This window comes from Zeus faber (assembly GCF_960531495.2).
Source record: "Zeus faber genome assembly, chromosome: 1".
Taxonomy (NCBI): domain Eukaryota; kingdom Metazoa; phylum Chordata; class Actinopteri; order Zeiformes; family Zeidae; genus Zeus; species Zeus faber.
Genome location: NC_137193.1, coordinates 24,910,916 through 24,934,972, shown reverse-complemented (window position 1 = coordinate 24,934,972; position 24,057 = coordinate 24,910,916). Strand labels below are relative to the sequence as shown.

General features: G+C 42.6%; 1 protein-coding gene across 2 annotated transcripts in view; it reads right to left on the bottom strand.

Annotated features, from left to right (window-relative positions):
* Positions 1 to 567: 567 nt before the first annotated feature.
* The window catches only part of vps50 (VPS50 subunit of EARP/GARPII complex), a 144,449-nt gene continuing 120,959 nt past the window's right edge, over positions 568 to 24,057 (bottom strand). For both annotated transcript variants that reach the window (XM_080000449.1, XM_080000450.1), the window contains exons 23-28: positions 15,885 to 16,033; positions 9,667 to 9,763; positions 7,828 to 7,986; positions 5,578 to 5,699; positions 2,318 to 2,507; positions 568 to 2,108 (exon numbers count right to left, since the gene is read on the bottom strand). In XM_080000449.1, coding sequence (XP_079856575.1) covers positions 1,989 to 2,108; positions 2,318 to 2,507; positions 5,578 to 5,699; positions 7,828 to 7,986; positions 9,667 to 9,763; positions 15,885 to 16,033 — 837 coding nt within the window. In that variant the 3' untranslated portion in view covers positions 568 to 1,988. The remainder of the gene's footprint in view (positions 2,109 to 2,317; positions 2,508 to 5,577; positions 5,700 to 7,827; positions 7,987 to 9,666; positions 9,764 to 15,884; positions 16,034 to 24,057) is intronic.

Below are 24,057 nucleotides of genomic sequence, written 5' to 3'. Positions count from 1 at the left end.
GCTTATAGGAAACCAATCTAAACTCTGATGGTGTCATTATTCTATAGCCATTACATTGTGCAATCAACATGAAAAGGTAGAATGATTAAAATGACTCTCAGAATCAGAATCCATCACATTTACATATGCAAGGAATTTGTTGTGGTGACAACAATTTGCATAAAAAAAGAAAAAAAAATCTTAAGTCCTGAAGAAAATGACCAAATATACCAAGGAAATGGCCCCAAAAAATGAAAATAGGTAAATGTACACAATAGGCAAAACACGATTCCAAAATCTGCACAGTGGCAGATTTTGGGATCGTATTTTATGAATATCGTTGTCACCACAACAAATTCCTTGCGTATGAAAATGTAATAGATTCTGATTCTGAGAGTCATTTCAATCATTCTACCTTTTCAAGCAGTTCAAGTTTTGGGTATTTTGTTTTGCTTTTGTTAAGCAGGAAATTATGGAGAACGAGAAGAAAGCGCAAACAACACTCAAACATGTGTCCACAGTTAGTATCTATTATTTCAGAATCATTTTGGTTCTACACCAGTGACTGATTTTCACAATAGTGCACTAGAGCCGTAAAATAAAATTACAAAAAAAATTGATTAAATATTGATATTTCCAGTACAGTCGGAGATACAGTACAGGGAGCAGAGAGAAAGTCAAAGGGAAAATAAAAATAATGCAGGTTTCACGCAATTATCTGATTAAAAAAAAAAAAAAAAAAAAAGAGATAAAATAAATAAAGCAATCTTTAACATATTACAATACATCAGACAGCAACATTCTTGGAGCTGTTCACAAATACAGAATGGAATCAAAGTAGTACAGAAAGAATGTTACTTGATTAAGGTTTTTTTTTATTTTGATTTCTTGACTTGACGTTCCAGGAAAGGTCGTCTCACTCTTCCTATACGCATAATCAAAATACTTTTTAATGCTGAGGTCACCCACCACCTGGATGGAAACACTTCAGAAAGTTCCTTTTTTACCTCGTGAAAGAGTTGATCGATGCCCGACTGCCGAGCTTGCAAAATGGATTGCAGAGCGCTCCACGTTTTGCTATTCACAGAGAAGCGAAGACATTGATTTGCACGATTAGCAATACGTTGCTTTCATCAGAAAGACTCAAAAAGACTTCCACCCCCCGGACAATCAAACACCATCATCATGAGACGCGGCAGACAAACAAATAAGTGCAGTTGGTGCGCAAACAAGCGAAATAACTTTGAGCTCGGCCTTCTTCCAGAATATTTTCAGAATTGCTATAATAAATAGTCAGAGGAAACAAATAAAAAGCAAAACGTGAAGGAGTAAAATTCAGTCAGGCACGTTAAACCCAACTGAAATATCACAGAGCAAACATCTGGGCTGTCATAAGCGATAGGGTTCCATTAAAGGGCACCGTCAGACCACAGCTCATCATCTGTCTTTACCGTCAACAAACATCCTTTTCCATTTCAAGTCGGGTTGAAATCCAGCTCATTTCCCCTCGGCTTCAAATTAAACGTCTACAATACATGTGGAGTAACCGCTTTAATTGTTTACTGGAGTTGTTTCAGGAAAACGCATGTGATTATACTATATATATCTATATATATAGATATATATAGATATATATACACACATATAAATAATATGGCCATGCGCTGAAGTGGGATTTACATCCAGGTGAAGTTACATGCTAGAGTTCTTAACGATGAACACACACACCGTACAAATTACAGCAGTGTTATTTTTACCACATGAGTATGCCGGTTAGTAACATTAGTATAGAACTATTATGAAACACCCCTTTCCAAAAGGTTCGGGAGCCAATGGTGTTTACTAGCACTTGATCTGTTCCACAGACACCTCGACCATGTTACGTGTACAGTGAATAAATATAGACATTCTAAGCTGAGCTCGGTCTGTAGTGTAGAGTAGAGTCGTGAGCGTCAGTTCTGCTGCAGTGTCCAGTGTTATGGGCTGGGTGGTTTTGTTTCGTTCCCGTCTTATCTCTTTGGTCGGTCAATGTCATCGATAGCCGCCAGGAGCTTCTGACGGGCCTTCTTGTTGATGTGCGAACCCAGACAAACGTTGACCAAGTTAGCTAGCTGCTTCATGGAGTATTCCTGTAGTGGAAAAAGGGAATAAAAGAAACAGTCGAGTCAAAGTTGTAGTCTAAGCCCAAGGCACTTCTCATGTCAATGTTTACCCAATGACTTCAGCTTTGTATATAGACTGTCATGAACTTCCAACTCAAACGCTCTTAAACTCTAATATCTCTCTACCATCACTAAGTCAACACTCTTGTCAGTCTTCCAGCTCTTTCGGTCCTTACCCTGTGGTTCTTGATGAACTGCTCCATGTCGTTCTCCGTCAGGTAGTAGGCCTTGATGTACGTCTCCACAAACTCCTTATCGGGGATGGGCCTCAGGTCTGTCAGCTTCTCCAGCTTCATCAGGAACTGCTGGAAGTCGAGCTGCATCAGGGCCCGTCCCTCGTTGCTGCACTTCTTAACGTTGGCGTAGCTGCAGAGGCGGAGCAGGGGAGGGGGAGGGGAGGACGATGGAGCATCATGTCGATGGAGGTCAGTCAAAATCAGTCCATTGACGTCGCCAACGTACTGTAGTTCTGCAGTTGGTGTATCTCCACCATCGTAGTACTGTATCTAAAGTCTACTGAATGTACAGTAAGACAGCGCTGCTGCTTATCAATGATGGATTGAACTTGAACTTGATAACAACCACATCAAGCGAGACTCAAGTGACAAGAAGAAGATTCTTTGTTCGTCACAAGCACACACACCACACAACACATGCACCCACGTGGCAACGGCGACCAACACACACGTGCTTAAAATGGTGGCCAGTGAAACTTGTCCTCTGCTTTTAACCCATCCTGGCTTGTCCTTCCCCAGGGGGCAGCCAGGAGCAGTGAGCAACATACAGAAACGTCTCGGGGACCAATTCCAAACATCCATCGCTGGTCACACAACCATCTTTTGCATGTTTTTGGTGCGGGTCCTTACTGATGTTATATGGAGGAAACCCCATGTGAGCACGGGGAGAACATGCAAACGCCACACAGAAACAGGACATCAGGCTCAACCAGCTTATTTTGGCTCCCATACCGCGCATATTCCGTTTAGAATCCAAAACCAAAATCTGAAGTTATTGACTTTTTTCCCGCATTAGGGACCGTATAGTGTTGCGAGTGTGGGGATCGCAGCGTAGGGACCACAGCGGAGAACCCCCATGCTCCCCATCGGCCTCCGAATCACTCAGCAAGTTGGTCCTCGGTCCACGCTCCCGAAGGACCGGTGCACACCGGCAGTAAGGGACTCCACGCTGCTTCTACTATAGTGTTGGGTCGTTCATGAAAGATCAGATCCTTTTGAACGCCTCAAAATATATATATATTTTTTCAGTTTTATGTTGTTGTTTAAGTTGATGTCTCTTCGACTGTTTTGCTCCCAATCACCCTGGAACCATGACACTCCCCTTTTCCAGCGTTTTTGTGACATTGAACGTGATGCACCAGAAAAAAACGGCATTTCTCTTGGCAATGGGAAAGGTGTCAATCACCTATTTTTAGCGGGTTGACCCGGGTTTTTTAAACCTGGGTAATTGTGGTGTGAATTAACCTTTATTTAATTAGGAAGCTTGATTGAATGGAGCAACAGTGGTGCAGTGGTACTAAATGCATCAGCATGTTTAACATTGTCCAAGGGATTCTTGTTAAGGCAGAATTAATGAAGCAGAGCAGGATGGTTAAGACTCTTCAATTTCAATCGGAGGGCAGGAAGGTTAAAACAAAACAGTCGTAAGAAGGAATAACCCTAAATGATATATACTACTTCAATACCAGTTCAAAACATGCCTGTTTGTGAAAGTCGCAGAAACTCGTGGTGAAAAACACACTCTTTCTCACGGGAAAAAAACACACCCAAGTCGCACTTTAGGATAAACTCGCTGTATCGCTTGTTTGTTCAAGTTTATTAATATTACAAGTGTCGCATGTCAGGACCAAACATGCCTGTTGGGCACGGGGCCGATTGCTTTCACAGGAAGCCCCCCCCCCCGCGGGCTTGCTGTTTCTCATGGGAAGCCCCGCCCCCTGCTGTCTCGCTGTTTGCTATTAATATTTCACGTGTCATGTGTCCAAATAGCAGCAAAAGCGACACTGCGTGTCCTCAGGTCCCCAGCCATACACCAGCCAAGTGTAGATGGAGGAGGATGAATGAGATGATCCACAAATGTTTTAAGCTTCAAAGAACGCAAATCCAGTCCTGATTCTGAGCAGCCTCAGAGTGGCCTGTCCCAAATCACGACAGTAAACACCTTTTCATATTGCTCACATCACAATCAGTGTCTTTAAAATGGTGTGTGTGTGCGCACACAGAGAGGGGTCACGTGTACTCTAAACACTTCCCCACTATGACATGTATAGAAAAAATGCTTGGCTTTCACTGACAGGGGACATGGCACTGGCACGGATGTGGCGCGGCCGGTTGCCAGCGTGGAAGGGGGTATTGACAGGTATGCAGGCAGGTTGTGTGAGAGATAAGTCTGAGGGAACCAGGCAACCAGGCAACATCTGTTTGTGTCTGCAGTTATCTTATCCAGGCAGTTCCACCCTGCGTTCCTCGCAGGTCTTGACACCATGCTTTGGAGAGCGCTGCGGCACTCGAATTTATGATAAGCAGATGTTTAAACAACTGAAGAATGAACAGTAAAATTATGAAATAGAAGGGAAGAATAAATTATGACTCCACCCCCATCCACCCCACTTCAAATCAGCGTCACTACATGTTTTCCTGGGAAGAACTCACCAAAATACAAATTCTGCCGCCATATTTACGACTACGCCCTGGAATCGACGGTCTTTTTCACCAAAAACGGTAGAGGTGTCAAACCACTAGATAAATGTGCGAGCAACAACATTTTCCACGCCTTCCAAATTCTCAGACCGAAAAGGGGGGCGTTCAACATACACACCAGCATATCCTGCAGTGATAAATTGCAGTTGTGAACGAATATTGAGTAAGCTGTGTTTGTTTTTGCAGATTTCCTGCCCCTCGCACGGCGTGCCCGCTGGTCTTAGGCAACTGTGAGGCTGATTTATATCCCAATAATATGACGAGTATTAACGGCATTTGTTTGATATACAAAACTAAACTGGTACGTTCACTAACAGTTAACCCGCTGCACAATTGCAGTGGACAGCGGCCAGGCGGTTCCCAGTCCACAGATATTATAAATGTTTGACTACGACTCGTTTTATACACGCACACACGCACACACACACACACACACACACACACACACACACACACACACACACACACACACACACACACACACACACACACACACACACACACACACACACACACACACGTCGGTTATGCCTTAAAGCCCCCATTTGATAAGATTTAGTCTCAGGGACCCCAATCTGAGGAGATTTTTATTGTTAGATATGATTTAGTCCAAAGTTCCATCCCTGGAAGCTCCCCTAGAGGGAGGGGGGGGGGGGGGGGGGGGGGGGCGCGACCACATGTTGAGAACCGATGCCCTCCAGGCATTTGGAGTCACTCACCCCTCGACGAGGGTCCTGTTGGCCAGGCGGATGCAGTGCTCCCACAGGACGTTGGACACGGCCAGCGGGATTCGCACGTGTCTGGATACGTCGCCCAGTCGCTTGTTAAACTCCTCAAACTCCTGAGGAGGAGAAGAAGAAACGAAAGAAACCCCAAAATGAAAGATTTGAGCGAATGACCTTATTTATTTACAACCAGGATGGGATTTACTTGTTTTCAACAGGTTTTGATTCGATTATGCTACGTAGGTCAACAACTGTTTTCATGCTGAATCTCCGTTCTCACACTGCTGAAATCCTTCATGTTTCCTCCCATGCGAGATGGATCCTCGTTCCGGCTCTGAGGCGTCAGTGATGCAGGTGCGATGGCAGCTGGCCCGTTTCAAATTTCAACCCCGAACAAACTGCAAAAACAACACTCCTAGAAGAACACGCTGGCTCACGGCGGCAAAGACGTATTGACCGCAAGTGGCCACCAGACACATCTGCGATCTTTTTTTTTTTTTTTTTTTTTTTTTTTACTTATTTGTCGACGAAAAGAGCAAAAGCCTGAAAACCAGTGGGAAAGGAGAGGAGGCGCAAAAGACTTTCCACACTCAACTTTCCAGATCATCTGAGCTGACGTGATGGCCGTGTTGTAAAACGCGCCGTGCTCTCGCTGCTCCCACTTTCTGCAATGATCAATTATGAGTGAAATGCTGCAATTACCAGATTATGTGGCCGCCGTGTCTTCGGGCCGGCGGCGGCGCCAGCGGTGTGTGAAGAATGTATGTAAAAGTAACGAAGTGATGGTCTGACAACTTGAACTCGAGGAGCCGTATGTGTTCGAGGCAGATAGTCGACGCTTTTTGTTCCACGAGAACAAATGCAAATGAAAGGTTTCGTTCACAAAGACAATGCCGGCGTTTTGGAGCGAGTCATTCCGAGGCGGCAGCTTTTTCATGTCACTTTATATGCAAATCAGCGCCCGTGCGAAATGCTGCCGATCAACTGCAATTCATGAATAAAGAATTCCCCCCGTTTGCAGGACAATAAAACACCCTGTAACAACTTCAATCATTAACCATCACCTACATATAAATGTGCATTTGTCAGAGTAGAGGACGGACGGAGAAAGGGATTAGCACCTGCAGTCGAGGATTCTATGTCTTTCCACGTACAGTATATTCGATGTTTTTATGCGATGCAGGTCCATCAGCTGTCCCGTGAGAACATTTGTACTGTAACACATTTAAATTTAGCCGGTGACCCATGAAAAATTTTACAGGCGTCCTTAATGGCAAAGCGGCAGACACGGGAAAAAGTTCAGTACAAGCCGTCGTGAAATCCCAAAAAGTCAATTCTTTGTGGGCTTTGAGAAATCCTTTTCAAATAGAAGGGGTTCTTTTCCTCCGTTATAAACTGTGTGTTTTCATCTCCATCTGTTTTGCAACGTCGCTGATTTGGGGGCAACTTTGCAGATGCAGCTTCTCAAAACGTGCTTATGCATAAATGGGGATTTCTCTTGGTTTTGTGCTGGTGGATAATAGGCTGCTTGCGATTCTAAATCTGCTTCTGCAAGACCTGCTCTGAGACGTGAAACCCAAGCCACCCGTTCTACCCCAATGCAAAATGCATGATGGGATAGGTGGGCAGCGTGAATACAGATACTCATTTGGAAGGGAAACCTTAAGTCTCTCCAAAAATACTTTGGGGATTGGGTCTCTCACAAAGCAGGAAACTTAAGTGAGGATCTGCGTTTAATTCTCCGAAGCCCGCTTGTTTGAATAATTCATCACTTGGCAAATAATTTATAACAGAGGCCCCTGGACGTATTTCAACTCACGAGGGGCAGCAATTAGATGAGGCACTGCCAGAAACTTCAGTGCGAGGACTTGACACCTGGCCCAAAGTGGCGAGAGATTGGAGGTCGTGAAGGATCGGTACACTTTGACGAGCATCGGCGTAAGTTTCAGAAAGTTCCATGAAATCACACATTTTATGAAGCTGTACTGGGATTTGGTGTTTCACTGACCGGCTGGCATGTTGTTACGTGTAAGATAAGATGAACACTTTTTTTAATCCCCCAGGGGAGATTCAGATTTTATGTTTCGCTGAATTTAAAGTTGCTGCATTTGGATGATACCCTCTGACTCTTGAAGTCAAACAACTCACAAATGTACATAATTAGTGATGAGCAGGCCAAGTTCTGTCCACCTACATGGTAAAAAAAAACAAAAAACACACCTCCGTTTTCTCATGCATCATTACCTTTAGCAGGACGTCCACATATACGTTGTGCTGCGACATTATCTCCCTAATGTCCCATTTAACTCCAGCCATCAGGAGCAACATCTGCTCATAGTCAATGGCCTTGGCCGCCACAATCCAGTATATCGGTTTCCGTAATTCACTGGCCGTAGACACCGTCTGCGGACGGATAGGAGGGGGGGGGGGAAGCATTAGTGGGATTGTCAGCGTCAAGCAAGTTGATAGAGCGGAGGCAAAAATAAAGTCAATAAAAACTAACATCCATTGACAGCATCATGAAAACAGCTGTTAGTTTATTGTTGTTGTTGAACGAGAAGGGGGATGTAGAATGCTGCGTGGCGGTGAAATATAAGTAAAAACTGTCAACGGTTATGAATTAAAGGATGAGTGCCAGTGGGACATTTGTAGTTTTTTGGGGGGGGGGATTGCAAGAAATTTTCCATGTGGTATGTTTCAGTTAGTTTGAAGAGCTGTTTTCAAGATGTGCTTCCCCCGCAAAGATCTATATCTGTGTTCAACAGATCCATGCGGTACGGACTGAACCAGGCCACTGGTCGGAGCCATTCAAATAGTGGAAGCAAGCAGGCAATTAAGCATTTATTACGATATTATATTCACCTCAATTATCCAAATTAATCACATTTACGCATTAATCATCCAGCCAAATGGGATGTCGACACTGTACCGTTCTACTGCACTATATATTGTACATACTGTATCTTTAGCTTTTATTGACACTTGAATACTTTTTATACATACAATTTTTTTTATGACTTTGATACTAACTGATACTTTTCAAATTTGACTTGTTTATCTTCAAGTGATGTGATGTGTTAAAAGTGTACGAGAGTAGTGGTAACGTGTGTGCTGTGTGTCAGAATGTATGTCAGAATAGAATAAAGTGTGTGTGTGTGTGTGTGTGTGTGTGTGTGTCATGTGTCAGTACTTGAACTTGAATATAACGTGTGAATTATTGTGCCTTAAAGTCGTAGGAGGACAAAAGATAATGATTTGAAAGCAGTGTCGAGGGCAAGAGGATACTAAATAAACATGTACTGTATATACACTGTAACGTATAAACATCCAAAAGAGTTCAGAGACTTCACTGAAAAGATTGACATCAAATTGACAAGGATTGGTGTCAAATTTTATACCCTAAGAAATTGATTTCATGTGTAGCATAGCCGACACAGTCATTGCTGGGAGCTCGCGACTTGCTTCCCTCCGAATCACCTTAACAAGATTTACCTTCCGTGTACGCCGAGCTTGGCGGCCATGTTGGAGTGCTTGAAAATGTGGGCCAACCTTATCGAGGAGGATGATAACACAGCCAAATTTAATTAATGCAAGAGAACTGTAGTGTGCCTAAGGAGGGTAACGCCGGCCATCTCACGAAACAGCTACAAGTACAACAACACAACCGCATTTTGAAGCAGTACAACGTGCTTGAATAATGGTGGAGCCACCGAATCCTCGGAAAACTCCAAAAACCCATCAAGCAGTACCATTAGAAATATAGATGGGATTGATAAAATTCTAACTAGTAACATAATGTTCATCGGTATGGGTATTGTAATATTTTGATACTGGTAACACTTGATCCTCAAAGTCTCAAAATGTTAACACTGAAATGTTTTTAGCACTTTTAGAACATGAAATGCCAATGTGGTCACATTTAGCGTCTCCTATTGCAAATGGCATTATGAGCACGTTGCATGGCGTGTCAACCTGCATATTTACAAGCCTGGTGAAAAAGGGCGCATTAGAGTAGAGGGAGCACGCTGACGTACTACAAGGCAATAAGACAAACAGGGGCGTGTTCCACAGAGCAGACTATACCTGCGAGTAGAACTGCTGTAGAAATGGCTTCTTGGCAGCAGGCATCATAGTGTCCAGGTGGGACTGGAGAGAATCAAACTGCTCGGCCAAAAACACCCTGGCAAAAACACACAAATGAGTGATCACATCAGAGCAGCTCGGAACATCCATTTAGCATGTAGGCTAGCGGCAGACACTGTCTTTGTTTATGTTGCCCCGTGTGCCAAACATGTCCAATCAGAAACGCCATTTTGATTTTCTGGTCTGCGTTCATCACGGTGCAACAATTTCAAGCTTCCCATTAACACTGAAATCAATTTAAATGCACAAACGCTTAGCATAGGCTACGCTCACACTGCACGCCAAAGTGGACCAAATCCGCCCCACAGCGGCATCCCCCCCCGCATGGCGGCCGTCCGCCACGGTTAAGCAGTGTATACAGCACCAGGAGGGAAAATAAATCGTAGATGAACAGATGAATAGATAAAAAGACAGGGAGCACCCACACTCACCGCATTTTATGAATAGCACCGGATCAATAAAATACTGTGTGTGTGTGTGTGTGTGTGTGTGTGTGTGTGTGTGTGTGTGTGTGTGTGTGTGTGTCAAACTTCAAACTGGAATCTGATATTGCCCAAATACTTCTGTCATTCACACTGCAAACTTCAGTGCTCAATTCAGATTCATCGCTCAGATCCGATTTAATTGTTTGGCTGTTCACATTATTTTGAAATGTGGCCAATATCAGACTCCAGTGTGAACGGGTCACGGTCCTGAACTGACCCACATGAGCAGAACAACAATAACAAAGAGGTCACATGCAGGCAGGCAAAATGCACCGCGACCCAGCACGTCGTCGGGCGGCGTGGGATTGTGTACCTCGGCTCAAGCCCCCGGATGAGATCTTTAAATCTAGACAAGGGCACGAGGCTTTTTTTTTGTTTTGTTCAATTTGGAAATTTAGTAAAATACATCTAAAAATAAAAACACAGTGTGAGCTCTGAGGGAGCCTGATCGCTACGTCAGAGGACACACACGGACACACACGGACACACACACGGACACACACACACGGACACACACACACACACACACACGATCTGGTGCTATTTATAAAACGGGCGAGCGTGGGTGCCCCCTTGCCGGGTGGGTCGCTCTGCTCGCCGATTCTTCAGACGGGGGTGGAATTCACAGGGGTACTTATTTTGCTTTGGGTTCCCGGTACGTGATGACACAAAGGTTGGGAATCCCTGCTCTGACGTAAAAGTCACATGAATTCACAGACCCGTATCCGATTTAGGACCACATATGGAAATGGCCCAATTCAAATTGAAAAGATCCGATTCCATGTGATTTGTGCTGTTCACACTGTGATGAAAAAAAACAGATCCGAGCCACATATGAGCAAAACATTTGGGCCACTTTGGCCTGCAGTGCCAACGTAGCCCAAAAGAGACCCACTGGCTCAGTAAAAGAAAACAGTAAATGGTTTTTGACTTTAAAGTAACTAGCGAGCTAGCATTTCTGTTCATGTGCTTTCTACCTGTGTTATAGTGTTTATTATATATATTTAATATTATATTAAACAACCGGATACCAAATCAGACCCTAAAAGCCCATATATCTTCACACATTTATGTTGGTGTATTCACAACAACAAGCCTGTTGGCTGTGACAATAGTACTGCCTACTACAGTATATACAAACTATTTTCTATCAACTGACCTATCTAATGTTAATTTGTTTTATAAATAGTGCTAAATATTTAGTGTTATGGTATAGCCTAATAATTATCAGGAAATCCAGGTCCCTCTGCCCGGATGAAACGACTCTTCTTCTAATGTGGCTCCCGGGGTAAAGAATGAGAAGACAAAGTTTTACTGCAACATATCAATCATCAGTCAATCAATATCAGTGGAACACCAAAATTGCTTTATCAATGGAAAACTAACTTGGACATCGGTTCCTTGGGAAAAACTGAGAAAATGCTATCGGGCAAGTTGAAACATGTTCAACATCTAATTTTCGGATTTGGAGTCTACAGCTCTGGGTCAATTTGCAAGTTCTCTAAACCACTTTTGGACTCCAAATCTTTAAATCTCAATTAACTTGACGTGGCGACATGGTCCAACAAGTCGGGCAGCATTTTCTATTTCACATTTGGTGGTTTCAATCGACCTTGAGAAACACAGCCAGAGTAGCAGACGTAGAAACAGGAAAAAAAGCTGAAAAATGACGTGAACATCCGTGAATATGCGAGGTTTACGCCACAGGCAACATGGAGACTTTCTGGCTCTGACTTTGTAAAATACAGTAAATGTGTAGGTTTAACTGCACTGTTTTTAAAGTCATTCCGCCGCTCTAGGCAAACTGTCGAGGGGGTTGGGTGTGTCCCATGTCCCACGTCCTCATTTACGCACGGTGCTTATTTTGTTCCATAGGACGGAGACTTGATCTTGAATAAAAACACATGTTTTGGTACGGGTGGCCCATCGCTGGAGCGCGCATCGTCAGAACCGTCGGAGAGGGAGACAGGTGCTCAAATTGCGCCCGGATCACCCCCTCGCGATGGCGCCCAGGGCGGCCGCCTATATCGCCTATAGGAAGAGGCGGCCCTGTATTGGCCTGCTGTGATACAAATTCTCCTCGTTTTCAGGTGGCAACATTTAATGCAATCAATAACGTTTATTTTTAGCTAAATGGAAAGCTCATGGGAGAGAGGATCAAATACCAACAATGTCTCATGCTGTTAAGTTTAACGATGAAAAAAAAACAAAAAACCTCTGCGATCGAAATCCCTTAAAGTGGCAATCCAAAAGGTTTTCTGTGTCAGGTGGATTACTTTTCAAGTCGGAGAATTTCACTTGAAATGGTGAGGTTTTTCTTTCAAAATTGGGGTTCATCCTTCACTCTAAAACGGCCTCAATCAACTGCCTTAAATGATTTTGATTTTTTTTTTCTTGATCGCTCAACATTTTGAGGGGGCTGGGGTTTTTTTCATCCATACATGCATCCGTATTGACAGTTTACTGACCATAACTAGCTACGCTGCTAAATTCATCATGGCTGCTTTTGACTTCTTGAACATGCCCGATATTTGCATTATGACCGGCAAAGGCGGATCCCCCAAGAATGTAAACAGCATATAGAAAAGTGCATGCATAAGCAAATAAATTGAATGGCTGTTTCTTATGTGTGTATCAAGTATGGGATACACATATATATATATATTTATACACACACACACACACACACACACACACACACACACACACACACACACACACACACACACACACACACACACACACACACACACACGTCAGTTATGCCTTAAAGCCCCCATTTGATAAGATTTAGTCTCAGGGACCCTATATAATAGAATATCTCAGGGATATTATTTATATATATATATATATATATATATATATATATATATATATATATATATATATATATATATATATATATATATACTGTATATATAGTATATTGTATATAACTTTATCAGTATAAGTCTATATTAAAGAAAATAATCGTACAGATTACCACTTTAATGACACACAGCTCCAAGAGAGGTGTCGGCTGTTAATGGGCTAATAATGACTATTCAAATTTGAGAGGGTTAAACTACTCCTTCTCTGTTTCTAAACACTGGACCTGCTTGGGGCTCTCATTACAGCAATTTAGTTCTTTAATCAATTATTCAAGAAATCAGACACCAGCGCTGGCGCGGTGAGTGCAAGTCAGACCAGCTGGGAAAGCACAGAATGAGTTAGGAGTGTGTTCAACAAGGGACATTTGCGGAGGATCAGAGGAGGAATGAAAATTAAAACCATTAGACCAGAGAGTTCAATGCCTTTTTAAATTTAGGCAAAGGCAAGCTCCCACAAGCATATTTTATTAAAACAATAACCAAAGGAATAAATATCACCATGTACTGAGCCGGGTATGCTACCTTTTTCTAAAGATATCCCCGCACGGCTGGATCATCGGGACCTGTTCTGTCAACGTCTGCTTGTTTCACAGCGTGGATTCCCAGAGAGTCATAATTGAAAGCACAACCCAAGGAGCCCTTTTAAACCTTCTGGAGATTAATGTGTTTGGGAGCTCAATTTAAGTACTCACCGAATTGATGGCTCCATAAACAGATCAACTGTACGGCTATATGGGGACCAGCCAGCGATCCACAGTAGGGAACGCAGAGTAAAAGGAGACGAGTGCCGCCCACACCACACTAAATCAGCAAGCGCTTCATTAAAAACAGCTACAAACACTTAAACGAGCCTTGTGTAAATAAAAACGTTCTTTTTATGGATCTGAGCTGCTGGAACGGCTCTGCGTTTGCCTCCAGGAAGCTCGCTGTAAGGATGGAAGCACATGCCACATCCCTTTTCCAGTCATGCCCGTATGAAGACAGCGGTGAGCGGGGTTTTCACAGGTTCCCCGCGTCTCACGAGGCCACAACACTTTGATCTTTGTTCAGAAGCCCTCCTCCCCAACCCTAAAGCTTCACTGGTTATCCCGTTGAAACACGTTTGAAAGCCCCAAAGAGACGGAGCACTGCAAAGCAGCTTCTATTCTCAGGATCCTCCGAGAAGTAACGGCGGTATTTAGAGGCTGCGTATTCCCAACGCGTCGGAGGCTCCGTACGCCGAGGTTAACCAATGCGTGGCCTCGCTGCCTCTCCTAATGGAGCTCCTCCTCAGAAGAAAGGCTTTTGGTGCCATAGAACACAGACGCCCCGGGAGATCTTGTCCAATGCAAAATGAACATTGTTTCTTTGCCACATTTTTTTTTTTTTTTTTACTCTTAGGCACTTTCTGCACAATCAATTTTTGCAACCCCACTTTTATATATTTTTTCCTTCTGCCTGTCTTGGATCCATGTTAAACTTGTCTTATTGTCTTATTTCTCTGGGTCTAAGAGGATTCTAGGCATATTCATATGGTATATGGGCTTCTGGGTACTTGGAATACAGGTACTAGACTTGCCAAATGTTAAGCATGAGAGAAGGAGCGAGTGAGGGGAGAAAACGCGGAGGCCAGAGGTGAGATTGTGAGCGACTCTATGGAGGGAGCGAGGCGAAGACTGAGACTGATTTGGAGAGTTTCAGGACTATAAAGTCAATGACACAATAGTCAATTAGGATGATATTCAGAAACTCAGTATGAGGAGGAAAACTGGCAGCGAGCCCTCACACACCACAGGCCCATAATAATCATTTTGTGTCTCATTCTGTATATGTCACTCGCACGCACGCGCACGCACGCACACACCGAGGCGGGTTTCTGAGTCCAAGGCTATGTAACTATTTAATTAAACCAAGTTTAGGCAATGCGGTGAGTGATGGAGCAGTTGCTCCATTTCAAATTATCAGTGAAAGTGCTTCGTGGAGCTTCACCGCCTGATTTTTATCACACATTGTGGAGTAAAAAAAGGAGGCTGCGAACAGCCAATGCCATTGCAGCAGAAATCATTTATTTTCTGCAGCTGGTGGGGCAATAACCTTTGTAGCTTTGCACCTTTCATAAAAGGTTAGCTGTCAAAATATATTTTGGCCCTAAAGAGTAGGCTTTAGCCTTCATACACTGAAAATAGACTAGACTGTTTAAAAAATGTCCAGATTCGACCATCATCATCACCATTTGCTGAACTTGATTGTGGGACTGAATGCAGGAGTTGAGAATGGATGTCAAAGTATCTCGAATATGTGACCGTAACCAAGACGGATGGAGGACAGATTGCTATCCGATCCCCTAAACTACCTCCGGAGACGACTTTTAACTATTCCCACAGCAGCGTTAAACTGTCTTCTCCTCTGCTGCTGTCTACGGTACGCCACTAGTCCAATACAACTCCTTCCTCCGCCTTGAAGAAAAAGACAATGCAATCGGAGCTTAATGTGGACTGAATGTGGACTCTGAAGAAGCATATTAATTCATGATACAATTCAGATATGAGACAACATTACCATACCAGGTGTACAAAGTATTTAACTTTTCCGTAGTCCACTCATATAAACCCGGTAACAGTGGGGAAAGTATGACCTTCCTCTCGCAGTCTTCAAAATAAGATCCATGGTGAAAACTGTCCAATAGCATTAGTTCATTAGAATATGGTGGCTAGCATCTCTACTACTGTTGAATCCAAGTATGATGGGTAACAGTTAAGTGAACACTTTAAGGAGAGGCCCTCTGCTGTGATAAGGGGAACTCTATTCAGGAATTAGTGCTTACAGAGACTCTGTGGCCACCACTCTCTGTGCCAGGCCGTATAGGGTCCCGCTGCTGCTGAGGACCACCATCTGGCTAAGGTGAGGGCTGGGCACCTTTTCCTTCCTGTCCTCCGCTGGACCATGCACTCCTGCATTGTCCCCAGCGGCCTCCTGGGGGAAAAGAAAGATCACATGAGAGATGGAAAGGTAGGTCAAGTGAGCAAAATAACACCTTTTATTTAAGTGAATCTCTGAAATGGAAACAGAATTAACAACGTACGTACAGTAATACATGCATTCCATGGGATGAAATAAAATGAAGGTTATAACAATGATAAACATATTGATTTAATATGTTGTAGATGAAATTTAAATTATGCCTGCTTTAGGAACTCTGGTCTACTATGCCAGAGTTCTTTATTCTTCCCCTTTTCTAAATGTATAAATGCATAAAGTAGGAGTGTGCCAACAGGTAAACATAATTCAAAATGTATACAACTGTGTAAAACCTTATAGGAATTGCATTTCTTATCACGTCCCCAAAAAATATGCAGAACAAATTCTCTCCGACAAGTAACTTTATATATATATATTTTTTTTTCCCCTTTCTACTCACACTCAGACCAGTGCTTCTGTCCCGTATTTTGAAATACGATAAAAGAACATTGTACTGAGGAATATCCCTGGTCATCGATCACACCGATATTACACTCATACATAAAAAGATTGAAATTCCATAAAGGAGTTTAAATCACAACACTTTCCAGGAGAGTGTGCCCGAGTGAGGTGATACTCATGACAAATCCAATCTCCACGCAGTGCTGTGTGCTTTGCAGCTGCCTCCCGGGCAGATCAATGGCAATCACACAGGTAATAAATGAAGGGGGGCTATTAATGTATGCTATTATCCACTTACATAGTGCTCTCCTGTATATTTCTCCGTCTATTCTCATGTTAGAGCACTATTCATTTTTTGTTTGTTATTACAGATACGGCAAGTTCAGTAATTGGAGATAAATCAACATCATACCAATATTATCAAAAACCTGGCCAGTGATGACCTCTTGGTGTTCGTGTGTTAATGTAATTGATGCATTTATCATTTTATTTCCAATTAGATATTAGATGAAACATCCATAACTAGGAGGTAAAAATTAACTTTTGAGTCCTGCATATTTAATCCAGCTTGTCATAACAAGGTATTGCAAAGCACCATGGGAAGATAAGAGATCAGATAGCTGATACAGCTGGAGGTGGAGTGAAATATGTCCACTTTCCAGGAACCCTAATTGTGGGCACAGAGTGTGATCCAAAAAAAATTTCAGTTAAGCTTGAACTGAAATGATAAATAACACAGTGTCAGCATGGAAAAGCAGAAGCCTGACTACATTTGTAAAATGAGAGAAAAAAAAAAGTCTGCTTGATATGTTTGCTGCTTTCCTTATTTCTCCATAATATTTAGAAATAAGGACCTTAAGAAATATCAATCTTAAGGTCGTTTGACAGTTGGGGTAAAGAGAGGAGTATTGAACGTCAGTGAAGTTTTTCCATCTGGCCAGACTCATGTTCATAGTACACAGCCATAAACTGTCATAAACTGGAAGACATCTTTGCGTAAATCCCTAACATTCCACAGTAGTCTCCAGTGAGTAATCCATGAAGGATTGCGACAATATACAAGAGTTACAAATCACTTTGATGAGTTATGGACACCATCAGATGAAGAGTCTGAAGATGAAATTCTGCAGTTATGGAGTTCATCCAGAAAAGCAATTTGTGCCAATTTTCTATCCTCATTGATGTTTGATTAAACTTTAAGCACCTCAAAAAATAATGAGTACCATGCAACCGTGTGTAATATTGATATGCACCTGAGGGATACATTTGTCACAAATCATGCTTCCAAAGGCTTACACCTTAACCCGCATAACAAATACTGATAGGTGATATATTTACACATACCAATATGCATAAATGCATATTTTTCCTTAAGCATGATTCATTTTCTTATGCGTCCATGTACAACCTACCCACATGTGCCATCTACAAATACACTAGTCTAATATTGGTGATGAGAGCCAACAAGTAAATTAACACTAAAATTAAAATTGTGAGTATATGAATACACTCTTATATTTTCCGCTTCCTTTCAAGAAAAGTACCTTAGGATTTTCGTGTTGATGATGGAGAAAAGTGATTCTGGCATGGTGAACATTTTGGATGCATATTAAGATAAGTCGACCGAGTTCCATTCCTACAACCAGGTAGGTTGTTAAGCAAATTAGTCGATAAGCGAGGACCCTTGTTATTTCACGGTAAGGGGGGCGTGGCCATTGCGAACGCTAGTGTAGTGAATTCTGACGGACTGCGGGGAACGAGACTGAGACTGATAATTGTGAAGTGCAATGAGATGCTTGACGCTGAGACGCCGCGCATGCAGCGCGCACACTGCGGTGTTGTACGTAGCGCACAATAGCGACTGGTCGGTACAAGGGCCAGTTGTAAGTCCGAACGATCGTTAAACAGGCAGTTCATAAAGTGGGGGAGTACCTGTATATACACAGTAGACAGGCCTAAACAGACACGTTGTCACAGTGATATGATGTCACAGTGCTGACTAGGGGTAAACTATTTGAGAGGGGCAGAACTCTAGGGAAGACACAATCTGAAATGGCAGGAAAAATAAACAGGATAAGTGACAGAATAAAACATGGCAACTTAAGTTGTCACCAAACTTAAGTCCAGAGATGAGGTCAGTCGCGATCGGCACGTTTACTTTGGTGATATTGTCACACAGTTGGAAGCAACAAGGCAGAACCTTCTACCATGAAAATATAATTTTTAAATGCTGGGAGAGGGAGTCTCTTCCACTGAAAATAGACTGGAAGAGCTCTTTCTGCCATTGGCCACTGAGTTTCCAGTTCGGCTGATCCCTGGCCCCTTAGTCTACTTTTCCCAATATCTTGTACACAACCAAACATGCGGGCTATGTCCATGATTATAGCCCCTATCTATTATTGTTGTTAACTATGAAACTGGCACAGATTTCAGCTTCTTTAGCAATTTATAATGTTAATGCCATCAGTATAGCAGAACATTACCAACAACATCTGAAATTGAAAATGCAAAACAGACAAAAAATGGAAAGTTCAGATGACCAAATACACATGCATCAGGTGTCGGTGCAGTGAGTTCATTATGTTGCCCCAGTGATTTATTGCTGCCACGAGAAAACAAACCATCCAAGAGTTGAATAATGGAGACTCAATAAAAATGTGCTAATGACTGCTTCCGCTGTTTTACGGTTGAGCTGTCTCATATTTGGAGCCAAAGGCTGAGCATGCAATGTTCACGGCAGCAGAATGTATCAGCAGATATTATTGGAATTTACAAATCGCACAACTCTTCAAAGGAATACAGCAAACACCCGGAGGGTGATTGCCAGAAAGACTTCCGCTAGCAAAAACATGAATTCAAGGTCAACAGCTGTTTAGTTATCGATGCAAAAACCTTCAGGTGCACTGATCATGAAAGCATTTACATATTTCTACTGAGCTAAACACCCAGAGTTAATGTCCTTGTGAGTGATTCTGAGGATTTACCAGACAGAATGAGAAAAATATTGATTATATAATTATTGTATAATTGATGATGTATGGATGTCCCAGGGAATAACGCCTAACCCTGTAGGTTGTGAATGGTAACAGAATTGTGGGGTAGTGAATCATGATGAATTCAAATGTGCTTGCCTCAATAGAAACTGTGACAGATTCGGAGAAAACTGAGAAATGGCAACTCAGATGGCAAATAGATAAAGCTGAGGAAACACCTTAAATTGATACGGTTGAATGTGATAATGTGTTAGCCTTCCTTTCAGACGTTTCACATGCTCTTTACAGTGACAGGAAATGGTATTTAAACTTTTCAAACGACCAGAAACAATAACATTGAAGTGTCTAACTGCCACAGTCAATATATAATCGAATAATCTAGGTGGGGCATTGGGAATATGCTCTGTGCTTTATTCGTATCAGACATAATGAATACAGTGTTTATATGACAGCTTCAATATTAAAAATACTGCCTCATTCAGTGTGTCATCAGATTTTTATTGCCTATGTAAATGCAAGGTTGATAGCCAAAGGACAAAATAATTAAACATCACAGATTTCAAGTAGGGGTATACCTGACCACTGATTGCTTTCTAAGAAACTCGACAATTTCAGCTTCCCCAGTCAGTAGCTAATCTTAAACCTTTCAGATATCACTATTTTCTCCAAGGACAAATGAAATCTGCTCTGGTACATTGTATTCCTGTGCAGGCATATAAAAATAACCTTCCCTGTGTGGGTTTCTGATCACTAGGCGTAATCTGTATTTAAGAATCACAATTGGGGCAAGGAGGAGGGGATCGGAAGGTGGGAATAATTCTCCTTTTAGAGCAGCTCACTGCACTTTAATTATCTGTCCCGCGCTGGTGCCCAGATAAAAGTGGGTACCTTGATTGAATGAACCATTTGAAGACTTTCCTCCGCTCAAAGCCAAACTGTAAAAATTAGTCAAAGTGAAACCGCTATAAAAGGTTGTGTATGAATGACATGGGCAGAGATGACTTATAACAGACCAATGTAGCGTCTCCACATAGCTACAGAATGTAAATACAGCTAATTTCACATTACTGGTGGCAGATGAAATATCATGCATTTCAAATTGAGTTACGATAATGTAGGTAAACTAAAGCATGTACTTGGGCTCTTTGAAGTTACGCCAACCTCATACACAGCTTCCTTCTGCAATCAAGCGAACATTCAAACCCTCCTTAGTGTCACTTCCAAATTTAAAATGATATCCCTGAATAAATAATGAATCCCTCACAGCTTGGCTCTATCAAAGCTAATGAAACTGACCCCTGATGAGATGACAGGAGACTTGAGAGGCCAACTGTGCAGCCTTTTCCCTGCTGTTTGGTTCCGTGTTTAAACTTCAAAGTGAACACCAAAATGAATTCTCATTTCTTCCTTCAGTTAGACAATAACACCACAGTGCTGCCCAAGTAACTAAAGCACTTTGATTTAGTCTCAACACATGCAGTGGATGCAGAGCATTTGGTAGGAGTTTTGTTTGCCTGTTCAGTTTGGTTTAGAATGGTTTAATAAAATGAATGTTAATAATGACGGCACCACAGAGCCGATTGCGCACCGCGACCTACAGTTCAGTGAACCTACCGTGGACAAACACACATACAGAAAGAAACACACAGCAGGATTCATAATACTAAACTAATAATACTTCCCTTGTCTACAGTTTTGTCACAGACAATTGGTATTAATTCCTCTTTTTTTTTAGGATTTGTGCTGGTCTCTGCAGCCAACAGCGCACTTCCCATGATTAACTCTTAGCTTCGATGCTAGCGGGCCCGGTCTCGCTCCAGGCGTGGGTGGAGTTACTCAGATAGGGGCCGGTTCTAATTCTAATACGTCTCAATGTGGACAATCTCCAGTTGTGTGCCACATGTGTGAAAGGGCAACTCCGGACAATATCCAGACCTGATTATCCGGACAATGTCCGGAATCCACGTGTGAAAGCAGCTCTTGTCTAGTTTACTACTGTATCATCCACTGAGTAAAACCAGCTTTTCCAACAGCAGTTATTTATACAATGATGTTAAAAGCCTTATTATTCTGGTAAAAGAATAAAAGAAAAATGAAGGGATGGGATCAGGACCAAAAAGGTCTCCCATGTGGACAAATAGCATTGCCAAGTATACAGACAGCAAGCATCAAAGCTAGCGAGCTTATCAAGCCCTGTGTAATGGTTATTCCCAAAGAAAACAAAAGTTAGAAAAACGCCGGGAGGTGGGAGGGAACCTAAAACAGATCCGGGTGAAACTCTGAATGGGGCTGGAGAGCAGGGACATTCGCTTGATGATTATCTGCAGAGCTTGTGGCCACAGCACTAACTGGGAATTTCTCAAACAGATCAAAGCAGGAAGGGACAAAGATATCTTGCTACTGATTTCAAAATTGTTTTTAATGAGCAGAGACTAGGGTACAGCAGTGTATGTGTATGTGTGTGTGTGTGTGTGTGTGTGTGTGTGTGTGTGTGTGTGTGTGTGTGTGTGTGTGTGTGTGTGTGTGTGTAGGGCTTGTTTTTTTGCTGAGAGGTATTGATGTATAATGAGTTCTGTCATGTATTATGGTATCCTTATGGGACATGTAATCATTTTCTCTCAAAGCCTTAGGGGGAGAATCAGCAGACTTAACACGGTCCAACATTCCTTCCTGGAACAGGTTTTTAGGTCTACTGGGAACAGTTCCTGTAGCGCCAAATCCAAAGCAAATCTCTTCGTACACCATGTTGGCTTTTGTTTTCAAGCTCAATTTACAGTGGTATTACTGAGAGCAAATCTTCCACTTAAACAGCACATACCTGTGGTTGGCCGTTTTTGGATACAACTCCCACACACACACACACACACACACACACACACACAGAGCGCTTTCCGCCCGCCCGTGGTGTGAGTGTACAGTCTGGGAACCACCTGTAGTTACAGATGATTTTGGCTGATTGGTCGGGCTCCCCAGACACCGCTGGCTCATCTGGAGTATTTATACTTGAGCGGCCCCTGTCTGCAGCTCAGGCCAATGGTTTGACTTTGCAGTCAAAACTCCTCCAGCTTTTTAAAACGCTGAGTCAGACCCACCCTTGCTGAAGCAGCTATATTACTAGTGGGTTTACTTTGCGCGTCAGTCAGGTCATTTCTTTGCGGGCAGACCAGCTTTGAGGAACTGTCTGGGGCACTTTTGAAGCAGGCCCTTGTTAGAGCAGCAGCTCACACCCAGAGAGACCTCCAAGCACTCACTTCAGTCATTCACCTTCTCACAATTGATTGTTTTAGAGACAGTGGTATTGACATTATCACGACCAAGTAAATCAAACGAGATTTGGTATCAAAGGTGCTTTTGTGGGGACATGTAATAGCAAGCTTCAGAAGATTGCACTTCCTGGCCCCCCCAATTCTTCTCCAACTGGTAGATATGGTTCATAATAAAAATGTTGTGCTCATAGTTTGTAATTAAAATGTCACACGCTAGTAACAGCATGGCAACCAGTGATAAACAAACGGATTCAAAGCAGAGCCGCGTTAATAATGACAGCCAAAGTGAACGTAAATCTTTGGAGGTGGAGGATTTTTCTCTTTCACTCTGACATGATGTTGGATCGCTTATTAGAATTGTTGTCAAAAGGCTGTAATCACTCAGTCCCAAAGAGTGTCAATGGCTTTATTTGATGACGAGTGGATCATATGGCACTTTTCTCCAAGAACGGTTTTATTTTGAAATTCCGTTGCTGAAGTCAGTTATTTGTCTAGAATTTGTAGTGGTGGCAGAATTAATGTACTGCAGCAGGGAGCGCCATAGAAGAACATTGAATAAATCAAAAAAAAGCAAAGGCCCTAAAAATAAATGTGTCCTATATTGAAGTGAAAAAGCACTGGCAGGGAAAAAAAATGTTGCCAAAATTGTTACTTTGCCTTGACCCCCACCCCTGCAATCCCCAATAACAAAAAAAAGATCCTTCATCCGAAAAAGGTCACTGGGGTTTGACGACTTCATGATCCAGTAATCACCCTTTTGATGAGGGAAGATTTCAGCTGGGGAATTAATCTGTTTTCTGTCCTGAAGTGTCTCAATCTGTCAAGTTGGAATGCTTAGTCCTCTCGAATCCGTCCCATGGAGACACACAGCAGAGTGGGTCGGCTTGGAAGTCAGACAATTACTGTCAAGTGGAGCTCATTGCCCCCTTTGTCATTTATCCTAATACTAGAAATTTGCTTCTCATTAGACGGACGTCGAACGGAATTAGAGCTATCATTTGCTTTTGCGACATGGCCTTGCCGAGCGCTGGCAAGTTGTCTTCCCACAGTGGCTGATCTGTCCACCTGATTCCGAGGCTCCATCTTAAAACTTATTAAAAACAAGTGCCTGACTTGAGGTGAGGAAAATTGCCAAGCCTCTGAGAAAAGGGATTTTAAAACTGAAGTACAAGGCAGATATATGTAGTGTGTGTGTGTGTGTGTGTGTGTGTGTGTGTGTGTGTGTGTGTGTGTGTGTGTGGAGAGAGGAAAATGTGATAGGGTCAGAAATAGATTATTATTTTAGTTAATGGGCTGACTTGAATTACAGTATGCAAAT